Raw genomic sequence first — 18,208 nt, forward strand, 5'->3', positions numbered from 1 at the left:
AAAACATATCTTCCTCTGAGAAAGAGTATACTGTATGTGCTCTATTACAGGTAATGGCAAGGGCTAGGAACCACACTTTAAAATGAAAGGACAAAAATAATACAAATTTGGACGGCATGTTTCTGATATAGATAAATGGGGACATACCACGGCATCTAATCTGTACATGAAAAAGAATGAAAGTGAGTAAGGTAATTCCTCTAAATTCTCAAAGTACCAGTAAGGGAAATGAACCCCAATGGAACTGTGGTATTTACTGATAGCTAATTATTCTGCGATATACAGGATATAGTTATGGCTGGAATCAATTATGCTGACTTGTTCAACAGCAAGTTGGCATTTTTAGCTTTGCAAGAAATGGGAAAATTCTGTACCATGCTTTGTAACAGTCTAAAGCATGGTACATTTTGTCCCTTTGTTGCATTCCCCCCCCCCCTCAAATTGAAACCAAGAGTAACCAACCACCCAAGATAAAACTAAAGAGTAACTACAATAAAGATAGTCAACCATCAACATACATACAGTGAATTCTATTCCACAGAATATACTGTATATATGTTGTGGTCTTCAGCAGCTGGGATACAATGTACAGTAAACTTGATAAACCATATGGTCCCTCAAGGTCAGGTTAAAAATGCAACATGTACAACAAACTTTCAATTTTAAAATCTGTTATTTAATGAAAGTTTTTTGATCAATCTAGATGAAAACTCCCTAAGAATAAAAAAAAAAAAAAAAAAAAATTCCTTGAAATTATATGCCCAGTATTCAGTATTCTTAATTTTGCATTTAGTTGTCTTGTCACCAGCAAAAACTAATAAAAAAGCACTTTGATTTTCAGCAAAACAGTGCCATGTGCATGGAGGTGGAGTAATCTCCCAATTTAAATTCTGACATGCATTGATCCAATTTATTAACAACCAGTTTCCTTCAAAATTGAACCACAATTTTCAAATTATCACATACATACAAAAGTCATTGATTTCAATATTTTCACAAAAAATTTTATTTTACGCCAGTTTGTTTTTGCTACGAATTGCCACTCAAATTACTATAAATCATATCATGTATTTATACATATGATTTATAGTAATATGTATAGGTTATGATTTATTACAACCTGGGTGACACCACTGCATCCACAGCTGATGATCTGCAACTGCTTAAGCAGTAATTTTTCCATATTACCCACAAGTGTAGAACAACAACAACCACTTTCTTTAATAGTAGGTCTTCAGGTAGGGTGCCTAGCTTCATAAGCCTGAATTTAGCAGCTGCACACTAAGTTAATATTCTGATCTTTTTATTTTAATTATAACTTGGTTATTTTATTTCCACTTTGGGGATTGATTAATCTGGGTTAGATTATTTTAATTCAAAATTTATACATAAAATCCAAATTGTCTTTAATAAATTCTGTTAATGCTAAGAATGCAAGTGCATTTCCTATAGATAACAGTCAACTACATTAGCATTTATGGATATGTGATTTATAAAGTAGGCTACAAGAAAATTTCTTGAAGTTTAGGTGGGTTGTATCATCAAGAAGGCTGCGATACAAATAGAAGTTTAGAAAATTTACAAACTTACAACCATATAATTAGGAAATTTAATTATGTGACATGTGCCCTACTTTTATGCATATTTTTGTCTTCTGTTTTTTTTTTAAATAAGACTTTTCCCTTGCCTCTTTGCCTATAACAGTGCACTCACAATGAATGACATGTTCCAGTTTCCAGGCCTCTGCTAACTGTGATGCATACATAATGCTATAAATGTTCATTCACATGAGGTGGGTGGAGATTTTACATTGGTTTGAATTTTACCATACTCTACTCATTCTTGCTATATTGAGAATAAATTCTGTATAACCTTAATTTTTACAGCATATAAAATATATATATAACTGTTTTAGTATTTATCCAAAGTAATTATTTTGGTCTTACATTGATAAAAATAGAAAAACAAAATTACTGAGGGGGGAAAAATGCACATTAAAAGAAATCAGCTTTCATTCATTATAACCCTTTTAAATTTTAGATAACTTCACTATACAACAATCTGTATAATAATGTGCTGTGAATTGGCAAGACTTCATTATAATCACAGAAAACACGTAAACATTTAAAAATTAATTAAAATAAAATAATAATCTGTTTATTCTATTTGATACTTATGCCTTATAAGAAAATTTACTTGAGAGGAAACCATATAATGGAGATAAACTGTACAAATATTTATCTACAGTTAATAAATAAAACTTTGTGAATTACCTTAAAATGAAATGAATCAAGTTAAATAATAAAATGAGATGTGAACACTAAATTTAAGAATCATGCAGTTATACAATACTGAAACTTGGAAAGTGTTAAGATCACTTTATACTTGTTTCTCTTTTCATTCTAAGCTGATCATTGATTGTCAGAAAAAGTGCATATTAATATAATGCTTGAATAGTTATCAGTCTAAATACTTGAACAGAACCACTTCACCTGTGTAAAGTTCAGAATCTATTTATTACTAATAGAATCTAACAATCAGTGTGTTTTCCCCTTCATTCCTTCAGTAATTGTATAATAACAAGCTCATATTCAATGAAGAAGCAGGGAAGAAAACATTCGTCCATGAAAAGTATTTTGTTAGGTTCTTTAGTAATAAATCGATTCTAAACTTCACATAGATGAATTGCTTTTATTTAAAGTATTTAGATAGTGCACAATATTTAACTATGCTCATTTTTTTATAATTAGCACTTACAGCTTTTAAACTGCACAGTTACAAAACTGTTACTGTAACATTGCTGCATATAAATTGCTAAATGGTTCGGAGAGCTTTATGAATATCAATTAATCCCACACCACTGATCACATTCCTATGACTATTTTTTGGAAAACCGTTAAATATCAACAATATAACATTTGATCTATACAAAGTGGCAGGAATGTTTTTTAAGCTACCTTGCAGATATAAAACAATATCTGTTCATTATTCCAATATAAATGGTGATTTTCAGTCAAATAAAAGGTTAGACTAAAACCATAAAAATAAGGATGATACAAATTAAATTTCTCAGATAATTTACAGACTTCCAAGTATATAATTGCTGAAAAGATTAATATTTACAATACCACAAAATATACAGGTACTCGTGGCACTACAATCATTATTATTACATTATGATAAAATTAATTTATATCTTTAAAATATTGCCTCAACTACAGCCATAGCTGTTCTTATTTTCTTATAGACAACCCAATATTCTTAGTACTACAATCAAACACTGAAAATATTAACAAATGGCAGGATGATATTATTCAAAGCAGTGATTCTCAGGTGTAGCCATAGCTATTTTCACAAATAATACATAAAAAGTCAGAATTAATACAAACAAGTTGTGAAGAAAGGAAGTGCAGAAAGAGTGATGCTACACAAATCATTAGTCATCCACTTGAAAAAAGTTATTTAAAATTGAATGTGATAGTAAATTTTTACTTGAGAACCACTGATTTAAAGTATATATAAAATAAAGAGAAATTGCAGTATATGTTACATATAGCAGGTTTGTTGACCATTACAACTTCAATATAATAGTACAGATTAAAAAAAAAGAAAACCTATAATCAGTGACTAAATTAATAACCTATTTACAAGACACATAAAACTCACAGGGTCAGGACAGAGAGAGAAAAAGAAAAACTTCTCTTTCAAAAAGATGCTCTTCTCAATATTAACAAGTATATAGTACTGATCTCACAACTGAGTAATGCTCAGAGAAAATCTCTTTTTTAAAAAATATTTGTATAAAATTACAAGTACGAAGGAATTTCTAAGTTGCAAGTTACTACATTAATAAACATGCATTAAAAATAGTTTCTGTGTGTGAGTGCATCTAAAAGTAATATAAATAAGTGAGGTATAAACAAATAATTTGCTCTTTCCTTCACAGAAACATCTAAAAAATAAGGCAAAATACTGCCGTGGCTCACCATACTTTAAATGGTGAATTGAAACTATTTAAACACCTAATTATTTACATTCCTATTGACAGTAATACTGGCTTCAATGCAATTCTTTTTATTGCTGAGATCACTGGATGGCAATCTGAATACTGTCAACTGTCAGAAAATATTCACCTTTTAAGAGAAGAATGATGATTATGGGGCAGTTACTTTTTGTCAGCATGAGTCCTCACACACATTTCGATCCTAATGTATAAAAATATAAAATCTGTGATTGTATTTAAATCAGTCTTTCTTCTGGAGGTGGTTTCATAACATGATTCATTTCCACACGTGATCCAAACATTTCTTGCCTACTTGGACTATAAGTTCCTCTAGTGGCACGCTTCTTTTTAGCAATACGCAAGAAAATTATGGCACCAATTAAAAGGCACAAGATTAGGATACATACAACAGGTATAACTATTATAACAACTAAGTTTTCGTCGGGACCAAATGCAGCAATCTATAAAGGGAAAATAACACATTACTATAAAACAATGAAAAGATGACTATAGCTCAAATATTAAATAAAATCCTGCATAACTTGGCTATATAAACATTTTTTTTACATATTATATTGAAAGTGGTGCTTTCATTAGCAATAAATAAGGAACATTTTGTTCAGTTGATTTATAGAAATAATGATCATTTAGAAAGGAACAATTTTTATTTAACATGTGGTACAAAAAAAAAAAATAATAATAAAATAAATAAATTTTCTTTATCTTAACTATATAAATTTGCCACTTGGAGTATATAATATTTACAACAGAAAAAATGATAATCTGAAAGTTATATGTTTGGCTGAAATGATGATAGGCCACATCAGTTTTTATATGTGACATATCAATTATTTGGAGCCAATGTTGATATTTGCAGCTATCATTACAAAAAAAAAAAAAAAAAAAAGAAGAAAAAAATACATGTAATGAAACATACAATTTTGGCTCAATATGTATCAATTTGCAATGACACCAAAAGCAATTAAAAGAAATAACAAAAAAAATAATAATAAATATAAAAAACGTAAATAAAACCCTGGTAAAGCTATTAAATCCATTGTTAGAAAAAAATGCAACCACCAAAAAGAACGAAACTGTTCTAAGAATGTGTCTAAACTTAAAATAACACAGAAAGATTTGTCAACTAGCTGTATAAGATACCAGAAGATTTCTAAAAACAAAAGAAATTTTAGGAATACCTGTAGTGCTCAAAATCCTCAAAGTTTTATTGCCGTTGAAACACAAATACAATTGAAAAGTCCATGTTCTACCCATACATCATCATCATCACCAAACACTTGTTTAAACATTTTGTAATTCTGTGAAGTTGTTTTTGCTGGTTTACGACAAAATTTGATGCAAATTCACTGCCTTAACATCCATCATCTTACTTGGCTACAAAAACAACCAACTGTACAAAAGCACAGTGTCCTATTAGCAAAAAACTTGCCACACTAACTGGATAATAAATTAGTTCAGTGATATCTATGGCACATTGCTATACTACAAATGGTTTATACCCCATGCCTTGCATCTTGGAGTGCAAGTTACACTAAGAGCAAAGAGAACTTTTGTTTATAAACTGAAAGGTTTACATAATCTTCAAAATCATTATTTTATTAGTTGTACATGGCAGATCGATGTTACAGAGCATAAAATTATTCTTAAAATATTAGACTATTTCATGTATTACATTCATAACATTACACCAAAGGCAATTAAATAAATCGTTTTAATTTTTCCAAAAGCAAATTTATTTTTTGACAAGAATGGAATGCCCTCACCTTATACTGTGTGATATTTCAGTATAACCCAAGATGAAATAGTAGACCAAACAGTGGAAAAAAAGAGTTTTGGATCTTAGGATAAATATTATTAAACATGTTCCAAAAATGCTTCCACTTGTGGCAGAAGAGAATGGCTTCATTAGCATTAGCATTAGTAGAGGCATTTGATGCAAGAAAGCAAGCTTATGCAGCATCAGCCAAAAAAAAAAAAAAAAAAAAAAAGTAACATAAATAAATAAAAATAACCACTTCCACTTCACCCCTCTGTTCGTTCGAAATACCTGTCCAGCTGAGCCTTAAACTTATTTAGGCTATCAACTTCCACGACAAGGGATGGAAGTCTGTTCCACCCACCAACCACCCGCTGGCTAAAGGCAAATTTCCGCACATCTATCCTACATCTGTCTTTCCTCAATTTGAATTTATGCCCTCTCAGGTGATTTTTCTGAGCTAGAGGAAGAATCCCATCAGCATTGAGCATGCTCAAACCATTCAAGGCTTTGTACACCTCTATCAGATCACCCCGCTGGTGCCTAGTTTCCAGACACTGTAATTTGCAAAACTTAAGCCTTTCTTCGTAAGAGAACCCCTTTGTCCCATTCACCAATCTAGTTGCCCTTCTCTGTACTCGTTCCAGCAGCTCTACATCCTTCCTGAAATGAGGCCTCCAGGCCTGTATACAGTACTCTAGGTGTGGCCTGACCATTGCCTTATACAAGGGAATAATCACCTCCTTATCCCTGCTAGAAAAATTCCTATATATCATTGACAATACACCATGAGCTACTCTTGCAGCTCGTCTGCACTGCTCAGAGAACTTCATATCTGCCTGCACCACCACCCCCAGGTCCCTTTCATTCTCTACCACTGTCAGTGTAGTACCACAGAGTTGATACGTTGCTCTGGGGTTGCTGTTTCCCATATGTAGTACTTTACATTTGTCAATGTTAAACTTCATTTGCCACCTCGAAGCCCATCTGCTCAACCTTTCCAAATCCTGTTGCAGCAGCATAGTGTCAGTAGTGTCCTTGACAACCCTGCCAACCTTCGTATCGTCTGCAAACTTGGACATTAAGCCTGATATACCATCATCAATATCATTTATAAATACAGAAAACAATAAAGGCCCCAATACTGAACCCTGAGGGACTCCACTAATAACATTAGTCCACGATGAGCAGTGTCCATTGATTACCACTCTCTGTCTTCTCCCCCTCAACCACCCCTTTATCCATAGCAGCAACTTGCCTCCAATGCCACACTGCTCCAATTTGTGCAGCAGTCTTCCATGTGCAACAGTATCAAAAGCCTTTCTAAGATCCAAGTATATAATATCAAAGTTATTCCCTGCATCCAGTTCTTTTGTGACTGCATCATAGTATCCAATCAAATTGGTCAGGCAAGACTTCCCCTTAACAAAACCATGCTGTGTCCTAGCTATAACTGAAGTCTTGTCTAGATGATCCTGCAGTGCTTCTTTCACCAGTGCCTCCATTAATTTTCCGGGAACAGAAGTTAAACTCACAGGTCTATAATTACTTGTGTCAGCCTTTGATCCCCCTTTGTGAATTGGGGTCACATTTGCACATCTCCAGTCAATGGGTACCTCCCCTGAGTCCAAGGAAGCTCTCATAATTATGGCTAAGGGTTTGCTTACCTCCTTTGCTGCCTCCTTTAATATAACTGGATAGATCCCATCCACCCCAGGTGCCTTTCTTGTGTTTATCTTCAACAATTTCTCCTCCACTTTGCTCTCAGTTATTACAAGATTCTCTAGCTTACTGCTAGAGTTGAATACACCTCTGGCATTCCCCTCGCTGAATAACTCCTCATGTGTGAATGTCGATGCAAAATATTCATTTAGTTTGTTAGCTACCCGAGCAGGGTCATCAACAGTTGACCCATCGATCTCAAGTGGACCAATCTGATTCATCCCCTTCCTTCTAGAGTTTACATAAGTAAAGAACTCTTTGCTGTTTTTCTTCGCATCCCTTGCCAAGGATCTCTCGTAATCTGCCTTCGCCTGCCTAACCTCCTTTGTAACTTGGTTACAGATCAACTTGTATCTATCATAGGCGTCCGTGTCACGTGTTAATTTGTATGTATCCCATGCATTTTTCTTCTCTGCCATATGCCTCATTAGTTCATCTGACAACCATTTAGGCCTAAACCTTGAACAATATTTCTTAGTTGGTATGTAAAGCCTAGTAGCTTCCACGATAAGTTCTTTGAATGCTTCCCATTTTGAATTTGCTGTTGGCAATATCATCAGTTGATCCCACTGTATAGAATTTAAATACTGTCTCAGTCCATTGTAGTCCATTCATATAGAATTACTCACTGGAACTACTTTGGAAGGGGAGAAAAGCAATCAAGGAGGTCCAATTTTAATTTACAAATGGGGTTTCAACATTAGTCTTTTCTTGAGGAAATTTTATTTTTTATTTGTTGAGATTAGAACACCTTTCTTTATAATATGGAAACCATAGTACATTCTATCAGTGTAAGGAACTGCCATTGCGACCAACAACAAAGTGGATGGTGTATGCTATACATATTAATTTATCTATAATATAGCGGTCATAAACAGGGTTCCCCTCTAAATTGCATGCCTGTGTGACTGCACAATGGTTTTGGAAGTGCTGCACACTAAAGCTTTTGAGTGCAAGCTACATTCTGAAATGTAGCCAAACATGACCGCACCCAAGTCCCAGCTTGCTGGGGACTCCTCATGAAGGTTTTGCATATTTCTGTTACTGAAATACAAATTATATGTTATAACTGTTAGGAACCATATGCGCAAGAAAATTTGGAAGAACCCACAGCACAAACAGTTCAAAGAAATTATTTTTTGGGGAAACATGCCATCTAACCCTCATTGATAAGAGATTACCCTGTGGTACTGCCGTTAAAGAATGTATGGGGGATACAAGGGTCATTCAATAAATTATCTACCTACCTATGAAGGAAATGAGATAGAGGCAAAAATCTTTCTTTCTTTCTTTTTTTTTCCCCAATGTACTTCAATATACTTGTTCCATTATGTTGGCAATGAGGAAATACCAGACAAATAAAATTGTTTGTCCTGTTCAAAGAATGAACAAACAACAACAGACTTCAGTTCATTATCATCAGCAAAGCTATGTACACATGTTTTTCTTGAGGTGTCAAAACAGGAAAGTCATTGGGGGGGCAGATTCAGACAATAAGATGGGTAAGTTCTGTAGAGTCAGTCTCTCAAAGTAGCAGCAACAGCATGCACTGGCATGTTGTCATGAATAAGCAGCACACCGGTGGAAAGTTTTCCACAGCACTTTTTCCTTTATGACTTTCCATAGGTTGTACAGTAGTGATGCATATGACATATGACTTGCCTTCCAAGTAGTGAATGTACAAAATTCCCTCAGCATCCCAAAAAATGGTGGCTATAATCTTGCCAGCTGAAGGTTGTGTCTGAAATTTTTTAGGCAGGAGAGAACCCATGTGTTTCCACTGCATTGATTCTTGTTTGGTCTCAGAATCCCAGTGATGAACCCATATTTCATCACCAGTAACAGTTCTGGAGATGAAAGTTTCAGGATCCTTTCCATAAAGCTTTAAATTCTTCTCATAACACCGCACTATCAATTGCTTCTAAACAGGGATCAGAAATCTGAGGACCCACCTTGCACTGACCCCAAATATTCATGGTGGATGGTTATAACTGTTTCCTCAGATATATCACATTCCCTAGAGATTTGGGGTACCTTTAAATGTCTGTCAATCAGCACAAGGGTTTCCACAGCTTGGCACATTTCTGGAGTGGTTGCTGTCACAGGCATTCCTGGATGGGGATCATCTTCGATGGACTCTACTCCCATTTGAATTGTTTTGACCAGAATTTCACCTGGTATGCTGAAAGTTGCTATATACAGCCACAATCCTTTGATGAATGGCCTTCGGACCATTTCTTTCTTTGGTGAGAAACTTTTGGTGACTGACTGATGCTCCAATTTCAGCAAATTCATAATTTGATACAGGTGCCTTCTTTCTTTCTGTTACAACAGCACAACCTAAAAACAAAGTGAGATCAAAATTAGTATGATTCAAGTTGAGAAACGTAGGAATACATGATAAATCATGAATTATTGAAATAACTATGAGAAGTACCTTAGGTGGATAATTTACTGAATGCCCTTCAGTATTCAGGGTTATTTTCGATTGTTCACTCTGCAGTTTATAAAATTTGTTAAAACTATTAAGAATGGTTTCATAAAGTTAATTTTATATTTGTAAAATCTATTTAAATCTAACAGTTATAGTTATCTGTTATTAAATTGTTTATTTTACAAATTCACATGTAAAAATCACATAATTATTATAATCATTAATTGTGATCAGCCATGTAACAGCATAAGGTAAGCATGCAGAGTGATACTTGTTCTATGTACTGAACAAATGTGTTAGAGGAAACTAATACATTTTATAAAATTTTCATCTTAAGATGAAAACGTACAGCAAACAGTGAAAGACAGTGCAGGGGGTGATTTCAGTGTCCAAATTTACTGTTTTGACCTTCATTTGTTTCGGCACCACTGATTTTATTATACAGGGTGTCTCAAAAATATTGGTACAAACGTTTAGGGGAGGTAGGTAACATCTAAAGGAATGTGAATCGCATAGGAACCCATAACCGGAAATGTCAAAGGAAAGTAGTATCAGAGGCACAAGAAGCAGAAATGACACATGATAGTAATTAGTGGCAAACATTTATTTGACATAATATTAACAATGGAGTACGAGATGGATGCATTTCACGATGTTACAACAGATGCTCGAAGGTTGCACCATGAGATGCAATGCATGCGTGACACTGACACAGCATGGATTGGCGGACATGGTCGAACACAACTTGAGTTTCTTTGACAGTAGCAGCAGAGCAGACGAGTCTCGCTACGAGATCCATTTCCGTCTCCACAGGCGATTCATACATGATAGACTTGAGTTTCTTTGACAGTAGCAGCAGAGCAGACAAGTCTCGCCACGAGATCCATTTAAATGCTATCTTTGTTATTGTTATTATCCTTATTACAATGCACATTAGTTTAAATAATTTATCAATTTTAAATCCACAGCTTAGTTTCTCTCTGTACTAGTGATATTGTTACACATCTCAATACTCACAAGCACTCATGTGAAATGGTGACACATGCGCAACTGTGAGAAGCACTTAGAAGGGAAGAGGAGAGAAGTAAAAATAATGAGGATAATTAAGTAGTAATATATCAAAAAAGGAAACATTCTGTGAAAGTATATACACGTTTAATTGAGAAAAGAATGTATGGATCAAAAAAAAAAAAAAAAAAAAAAAAGGAAAATTTTATTAAATTCATTAATTTTTTTGAATATTGGCAAGCACTCATCAGTAAAATTAAGATTAAATGTTTCAGGTCTGTTCAAATGAAAGATCTGTGTTGCTTAGCACCAAAAGATATAGTACTTAAAATGCATTATGTATAAATCTTCTTTTCAAGCAATCTCAAGTTACTTTAAGCTATTGTTAGTACGAAAACAGGCATGAGGGACACTTATTTTTAGAATTAGAAGCTTGAGCCTTTCGAAAATATTAAAAGAACTGATGGTCAAAATAAAAGAATGGAAAGGAAGAAGCTTCAAAAATTGAGTGTCTCTCCATTTTAGCAGTATTGTATGCTATAAAATCTTTGCTGTTTGATATTGAAATTTAAAATGTATTATGTTTTCTATTAGATATTATACATGGCCACTCATTTTTAATGCAGCTAATTTTTTCAAATACCAGTTATTTATTGTTATGTATTTGCTCTAACCCTCTAGCTTGTATATGTAATTATTTTGGATCAATATATAAACTATATCTTTTTGTTTCAGCACCACTTATAATGTCTTGGATTTCAGAAACAACACTTTGAACTTAAATAGTCTCTTTAAGTGGTTACCTTGGTGCCTTGACCTGTGTGAAACAGAGGAAACCTTACTCAGTTAAATAGAACAATTAGTGTACTTAAAGGAATTATAAATACCCTTTCTTTAGTAAAAGTTAAAGGTGGTGCAGAAATGAGGAAAACAATTATTCTATGATTGCTTGTTGTTCAATCTATCTCACATGTATAGATTTAAACTTTGAAAGGGAAAGACAGGTGGACAATAATTACACACAGGCTATCCTTTTCAACTGTATTGTCTTTTCTGAAGAAACTGTAAAACACTTCATGGAGCACAAAAATGTTTTTTGAATTCCTTATGAGAATTAACAGATTTAACAATAGTATTGAGGCAGCTTATGCTGCTGCATAATTTGATATGTTAGGCATAATTTGATATACAAGGCAATGTTAGGTGGGTCGGAAAACTGCTAGATTGGGGGGATACAAGGACTAATAGATTAACAGTAGCCACTGGCAGAGGTGAAAGTGATTCTTGCACTGCTTCTATTGGAATGAGCCGCAGCCTGGAAAATAAGATGCAGGATATTTCAGAGACTGCTGGGAATCATTGGGGTACAAGTAAACACATGGGTTGTGTTAGGGTAGCTAAGAAAAAGAACAGGTGCATGTATACTTGTGTGTACACCAATGCTAGGAGTTTAGTAAATAAATTTGATGAATTTGAGGTATTGCTCAAAACATCAAAGGCAGATATTGTGGGGATTTCAGAGACGTGGTGTCACACAGATATAAGAAATGCAGAACTGGAATTTGGGGAGTACAATGTCTACAGAAAGGATAGACAGGATAGGAAGGGAGGAGGGGTTATGCTATTAGTTAAAAAACACATAAAATCCAAGGAAGAAGCCAGTCGACATCGCTGGACAGTGCAGTGTCGAGTCAGTTTGGTGTGACATAAGCATTGGGAGATCAAAATTGAGAGTAGGAGTGTGCTATAGGCCTAATGACTCTGATGAGTATAATAAGATATTGTACAGGGAAATAGGGTGGGCCAGTAAATCAGAGAGTCTTATAATGGGGGATTTTAATTTCCCAGATATTGACTGGAATTTGACTGTTGGTCACTCACACACTAGCAATGCTTTTGTGGATTTATTGGATGATTGTTTTCTACATCAGCATGTTCGGGAGGCAACTAGAGGGAGTAATACTCTTGATTTGATTATCAGTAGTGATTCTTCATGCATTAAGAATCTGCAGATAAATGAACCACTTGGTGGCAGTGATCACAGTGTGCTGAAGTGGGAGTTATTCAAAGAGGTAACTACCATTAGGGGTAAAGGGAAGGGGTATTGCTTTCGTAAAGGCGACTACAATGGACTGAGACAGTATTTAAATTCTATACAGTGGGATCAACTGATGATATTGCCAACAGCAAATTCAAAATGGGAAGCATTCAAAGAACTTATCGTGGAAGCTACTAGGCTTTACATACCAACTAAGAAATATTGTTCAAGGTTTAGGCCTAAATGGTTGTCAGATGAACTAATGAGGCATATGGCAGAGAAGAAAAATGCATGGGATACATACAAATTAACACGTGACACGGACGCCTATGATAGATACAAGTTGATCTGTAACCAAGTTACAAAGGAGGTTAGGCAGGCGAAGGCAGATTACGAGAGATCCTTGGCAAGGGATGCGAAGAAAAACAGCAAAGCGTTCTTTACTTATGTAAACTCTAGAAGGAAGGGGATGAATCAGATTGGTCCACTTGAGATCGATGGGTCAACTGTTGATGACCCTGCTCGGGTAGCTAACAAACTAAATGAATATTTTGCATCGACATTCACACATGAGGAGTTATTCAGCGAGGGGAATGCCAGAGGTGTATTCAACTCTAGCAGTAAGCTAGAGAATCTTGTAATAACTGAGAGCAAAGTGGAGGAGAAATTGTTGAAGATAAACACAAGAAAGGCACCTGGGGTGGATGGGATCTATCCAGTTATATTAAAGGAGGCAGCAAAAGAGGTAAGCAAACCCTTAGCCATAATTATGAGAGCTTCCTTGGACTCAGGGGAGGTACCCATTGACTGGAGATGTGCAAATGTGACCCCAATTCACAAAGGGGGATCAAAGGCTGACACAAGTAATTATAGACCTGTGAGTTTAACTTCTGTTCCCGGAAAATTAATGGAGGCACTGGTGAAAGAAGCACTGCAGGATCATCTAGACAAGACTTCAGTTATAGCTAGGACACAGCATGGTTTTGTTAAGGGGAAGTCTTGCCTGACCAATTTGATTGGATACTATGATGCAGTCACAAAAGAACTGGATGCAGGGAATAACTTTGATATTATATACTTGGATCTTAGAAAGGCTTTTGATACTGTTGCACATGGAAGACTGCTGCACAAATTGGAGCAGTGTGGCATTGGAGGCAAGTTGCTGCTATGGATAAAGGGGTGGTTGAGGGGGAGAAGACAGAGAGTGGTAATCAATGGACACTGCTCATCGTGGACTAATGTTATTAGTGGAGTCCCTCAGGGTTCAGTATTGGGGCCTTTATTGTTTTCTGTATTTATAAATGATATTGATGATGGTATATCAGGCTTAATGTCCAAGTTTGCAGACGATACGAAGGTTGGCAGGGTTGTCAAGGACACTACTGACACTATGCTGCTGCAACAGGATTTGGAAAGGTTGAGCAGATGGGCTTCGAGGTGGCAAATGAAGTTTAACATTGACAAATGTAAAGTACTACATATGGGAAACAGCAACCCCAGAGCAACGTATCAACTCTGTGGTACTACACTGACAGTGGTAGAGAATGAAAGGGACCTGGGGGTGGTGGTGCAGGCAGATATGAAGTTCTCTGAGCAGTGCAGACGAGCTGCAAGAGTAGCTCATGGTGTATTGTCAATGATATATAGGAATTTTTCTAGCAGGGATAAGGAGGTGATTATTCCCTTGTATAAGGCAATGGTCAGGCCACACCTAGAGTACTGTATACAGGCCTGGAGGCCTCATTTCAGGAAGGATGTAGAGCTGCTGGAACGAGTACAGAGAAGGGCAACTAGATTGGTGAATGGGACAAAGGGGTTCTCTTACGAAGAAAGGCTTAAGTTTTGCAAATTACAGTGTCTGGAAACTAGGCACCAGCGGGGTGATCTGATAGAGGTGTACAAAGCCTTGAATGGTTTGAGCATGCTCAATGCTGATGGGATTCTTCCTCTAGCTCAGAAAAATCACCTGAGAGGGCATAAATTCAAATTGAGGAAAGACAGATGTAGGATAGATGTGCGGAAATTTGCCTTTAGCCAGCGGGTGGTTGGTGGGTGGAACAGACTTCCATCCCTTGTCGTGGAAGTTGATAGCCTAAATAAGTTTAAGGCTCAGCTGGACAGGTATTTCGAACGAACAGAGGGGTGAAGTGGAAGTGGTTATTTTTATTTATTTATGTTACTTTTTTTTTTTTTTTGGCTGATGCTGCATAAGCTTGCTTTCTTGCATCAAATGCCTCTACTAATGCTAATGCTAATGCTAATATTTTCTTCTTTATTCTTCATTTGGATTAGTTTTTAGGAGATAAAAACTATGTAAACTCACCTAGGACAGACTAACCCAACCTTGTGAAAAAGGCTAAGAAAAGTTTCTCCTGTCAGCATTTGAATCTGGCCCTTTTCACATGTCTAGAAAGACAGCGATCATAACCACTGTTAACCATAAAGGAAAATCCACAAGAACATTATCATTGTTTAATGGCTTTTCTTTCTATTGTACATGGTTTTCTTCATTCCAATGTCCTAGTCACTGTCATATCCACTGAAGGAAAAAAAAAAAAAAAAAAAAAAAAAAAAAAAACCTTTTCCCTTGTTAACCCACCATACAAACATTTATAAGTGATTTATGACTCCTGATCTGTAGATTGTATGAAGGCTGTGGTATAAAGTTCGGCAAAGTATATGCAGTTTAGAAAAAATTTCCATTCTGTATAAATAAAAGAAGGCAGTCTAAATTAGTGAGGTTTTATTGTAGTTTCTTTTAAATCAATCAAGAATAAAAAAAACGTGTCTCTTTTCATTGTTTAATATCAGCTATAAAAAACTTAGCCATATCAATCCTTAAGAGGGTGGGAAAACAATACCCTTACCTTTTCATCACAGAGATGGCCAACGTATCTATTACCATTACATCTGCATCCAAAACCAATTGTTTCTTCATCTTCATTAAATCTGTTAAAACATTCTGAATCATGCTTACAAGGATTGGTTTTCGAGCATAAATCTTCCCCTACACAGTGCATCCCACTATAACCAGGTTGGCACTCACACCTGTAATTCCTATAATTATTTGTTTCATTTATACACCTACCATTATTGCTACAGATAGGTTCAGAACCTAGATCATTACAGTGGGCTACTGCTATATCACAATTATCTCCTTTAAAACCTATAAGAAAATATGAGACAATAAAAATGGTGGTTAAAGCTATAACTTATAAGATGGCAAAGAAAAAAATAAACTTTAAAATGTGGAAAATGTAGTCTTATGATTATGATTATTAAATTATAGTTAAACAGCTACAGGAAAATCTCTGAAACTTTTATTTTGAAATGATCAAATTCTCCTACTTTTTAATTCAATTATTTCAAACTCAAAAAATGAAATCAGCTCACCACACTATAAGTTATACTGAAAAAGGACAACATATCAACATAAATGACAGTATACACATCAACAAAATTGTTAGGGATAACATTCCATCAGACATCAGAATGCTTGGGGGGGGGGGAAGCTTTTTTTAATTTTACAGTTTACCATTTTGGGGATTACTGTTCCTTCATTGGTGGATGGGTGGGCACCAGGAGTCACAGTGATATGCTTTGTGCCAACCCTGTTTGCTTTAACTGGTATGTACAGATCTAATCCAAGACCATGCACTAATTTGTATGTTGTTACATATCTTTTTGGCAGCTCTAAAAAAAATTCACTAACTAATGTCATCGCTTGAGGCTTTCTGCCCTAAAATATTATTATTATATTATAATTAATATAATATAGACATATGACAGGATAATAATCCTTAAATAAAAATAAAAACATCAACAGAAGCAGAATGCTTGGGAGTGGGTGGAAGCTTTTTTAATTTTATGGTTTACCCTTTTGAGGATTACTGTTTCATTCATTGGTGGATGGGTGGACACCAGGATTCGCAATATGCTTTGTGCAAACCGTTTGTTTTAACTGGGTATGTACAGATCTAATCCAAGACCACGCAACTTGTATGTTGCTACATATCTTTTCTGCAGCTCTAAAAAAAAAAAAAAAAATTCACTAACTGTCATAGTGTGAGGCTTTCTGCCCCATAATATTATTATATTATAATTAATATGTTATAGACCTATGACAGGATAATAACCCTTAAATAAAAATATTAATGTACGAAAAAAAAAGTGCATGTACATTATATATGCACGCATTCTATACGTAATTCCACTTTTAGTTGTCAACTTTCCCCCTTCCACCTAAATGATAATAATAGTTCAATAATATCCTTTAATTCTCTTTTTAAATATATTCTAAGATGTGTTTTCTTTTTACAAAATACTGTGAGGTATTTTGTAAAATTACATTGAGAGGTAGCTACAGTTGCATCTGCATTTTTCCTTTAAGTGAATTGCTCATTAATGACTAAACTAATAGTTAATCTGTATGATTTCCATTCTCTCTCTCTCTCTCTCTCTCTCTCTCTCTCTCTCTCTCACACACACACACACACACACTAACTCATAGAGGTAGATTCTACATGTCAAAATAAGAAATACTTCCATTCTGTAATAGGTGAAAAGACTTTTAGGGCGGTCCAAGGTAGAAGGACTATAATTCATTCTATTTAATTCAAAATTAAGTTATTTTCCACCAAGTTCAGCAACCATATAAGCTATTCAAAATGGTGGCCTTAAACTTGGCAATATGACCTGCATTGACATGACACATCCAAAAATACCAGCTGTGTTTCAAATTGCATTCCAGGCTTCCTCAGTGTGTGTGTGTGTGTGTGTGTGTGTGTGTGTGTGTGTGTGTGTGTGTGTGTGTGTGTGTGTGAGAGAGAGAGAGAGAGAGAGAGAGAGAGAGAAAAGATCTTTCTTGCACTCCACAAGGGTCATAAGGTGGCTCCATAAAAAGAAACTCAGCAGATTCAGGTTAGGAAACTACACAAGTCATGCATTGAGAATTTTGATCCAATGCTATTTCTCTCAGTACATTGCAATAGATGGTTATGCACCACCATGCCTTAAGGGTTGGGAGTACCATCATGCTGTAACCACAAGCTCCAGTAGGTATGCAGAGGAACATCTCACAGTAATTCATGCAGGGTTTGATCTAAAAATCACGATACCCCCCTCTTTATTCTTTAAGATCCTAGAACAGTGTATGCATAACTGTAGTAGAATGAAAGGTCCTTTGGGGATACAACAGCATACAAAATAGGATTCATTGAAAAATTA

General features: G+C 35.2%; 1 protein-coding gene across 1 annotated transcript in view; it reads right to left on the reverse strand.

Annotated features, from left to right (window-relative positions):
* Positions 1-4,170: 4,170 nt before the first annotated feature.
* LOC150087659 (protein crumbs-like) overlaps positions 4,171-18,208 on the reverse strand; it is a 207,835-nt gene continuing 193,797 nt past the window's right edge. Inside the window, exons 21-22 of the mRNA XM_090369851.1 lie at positions 15,850-16,148; positions 4,171-4,464 (exon numbers count right to left, since the gene is read on the reverse strand). Coding sequence (XP_090225977.1) covers positions 4,240-4,464; positions 15,850-16,148 — 524 coding nt within the window. The 3' untranslated portion in view covers positions 4,171-4,239. The remainder of the gene's footprint in view (positions 4,465-15,849; positions 16,149-18,208) is intronic.

The sequence above is a fragment of the Mastigoproctus giganteus genome, chromosome 3, assembly GCF_048544385.1.
Source record: "Mastigoproctus giganteus isolate SK-2022 chromosome 3, ASM4854438v1, whole genome shotgun sequence".
Classification (NCBI taxonomy): Eukaryota; Metazoa; Arthropoda; class Arachnida; order Uropygi; family Thelyphonidae; genus Mastigoproctus; species Mastigoproctus giganteus.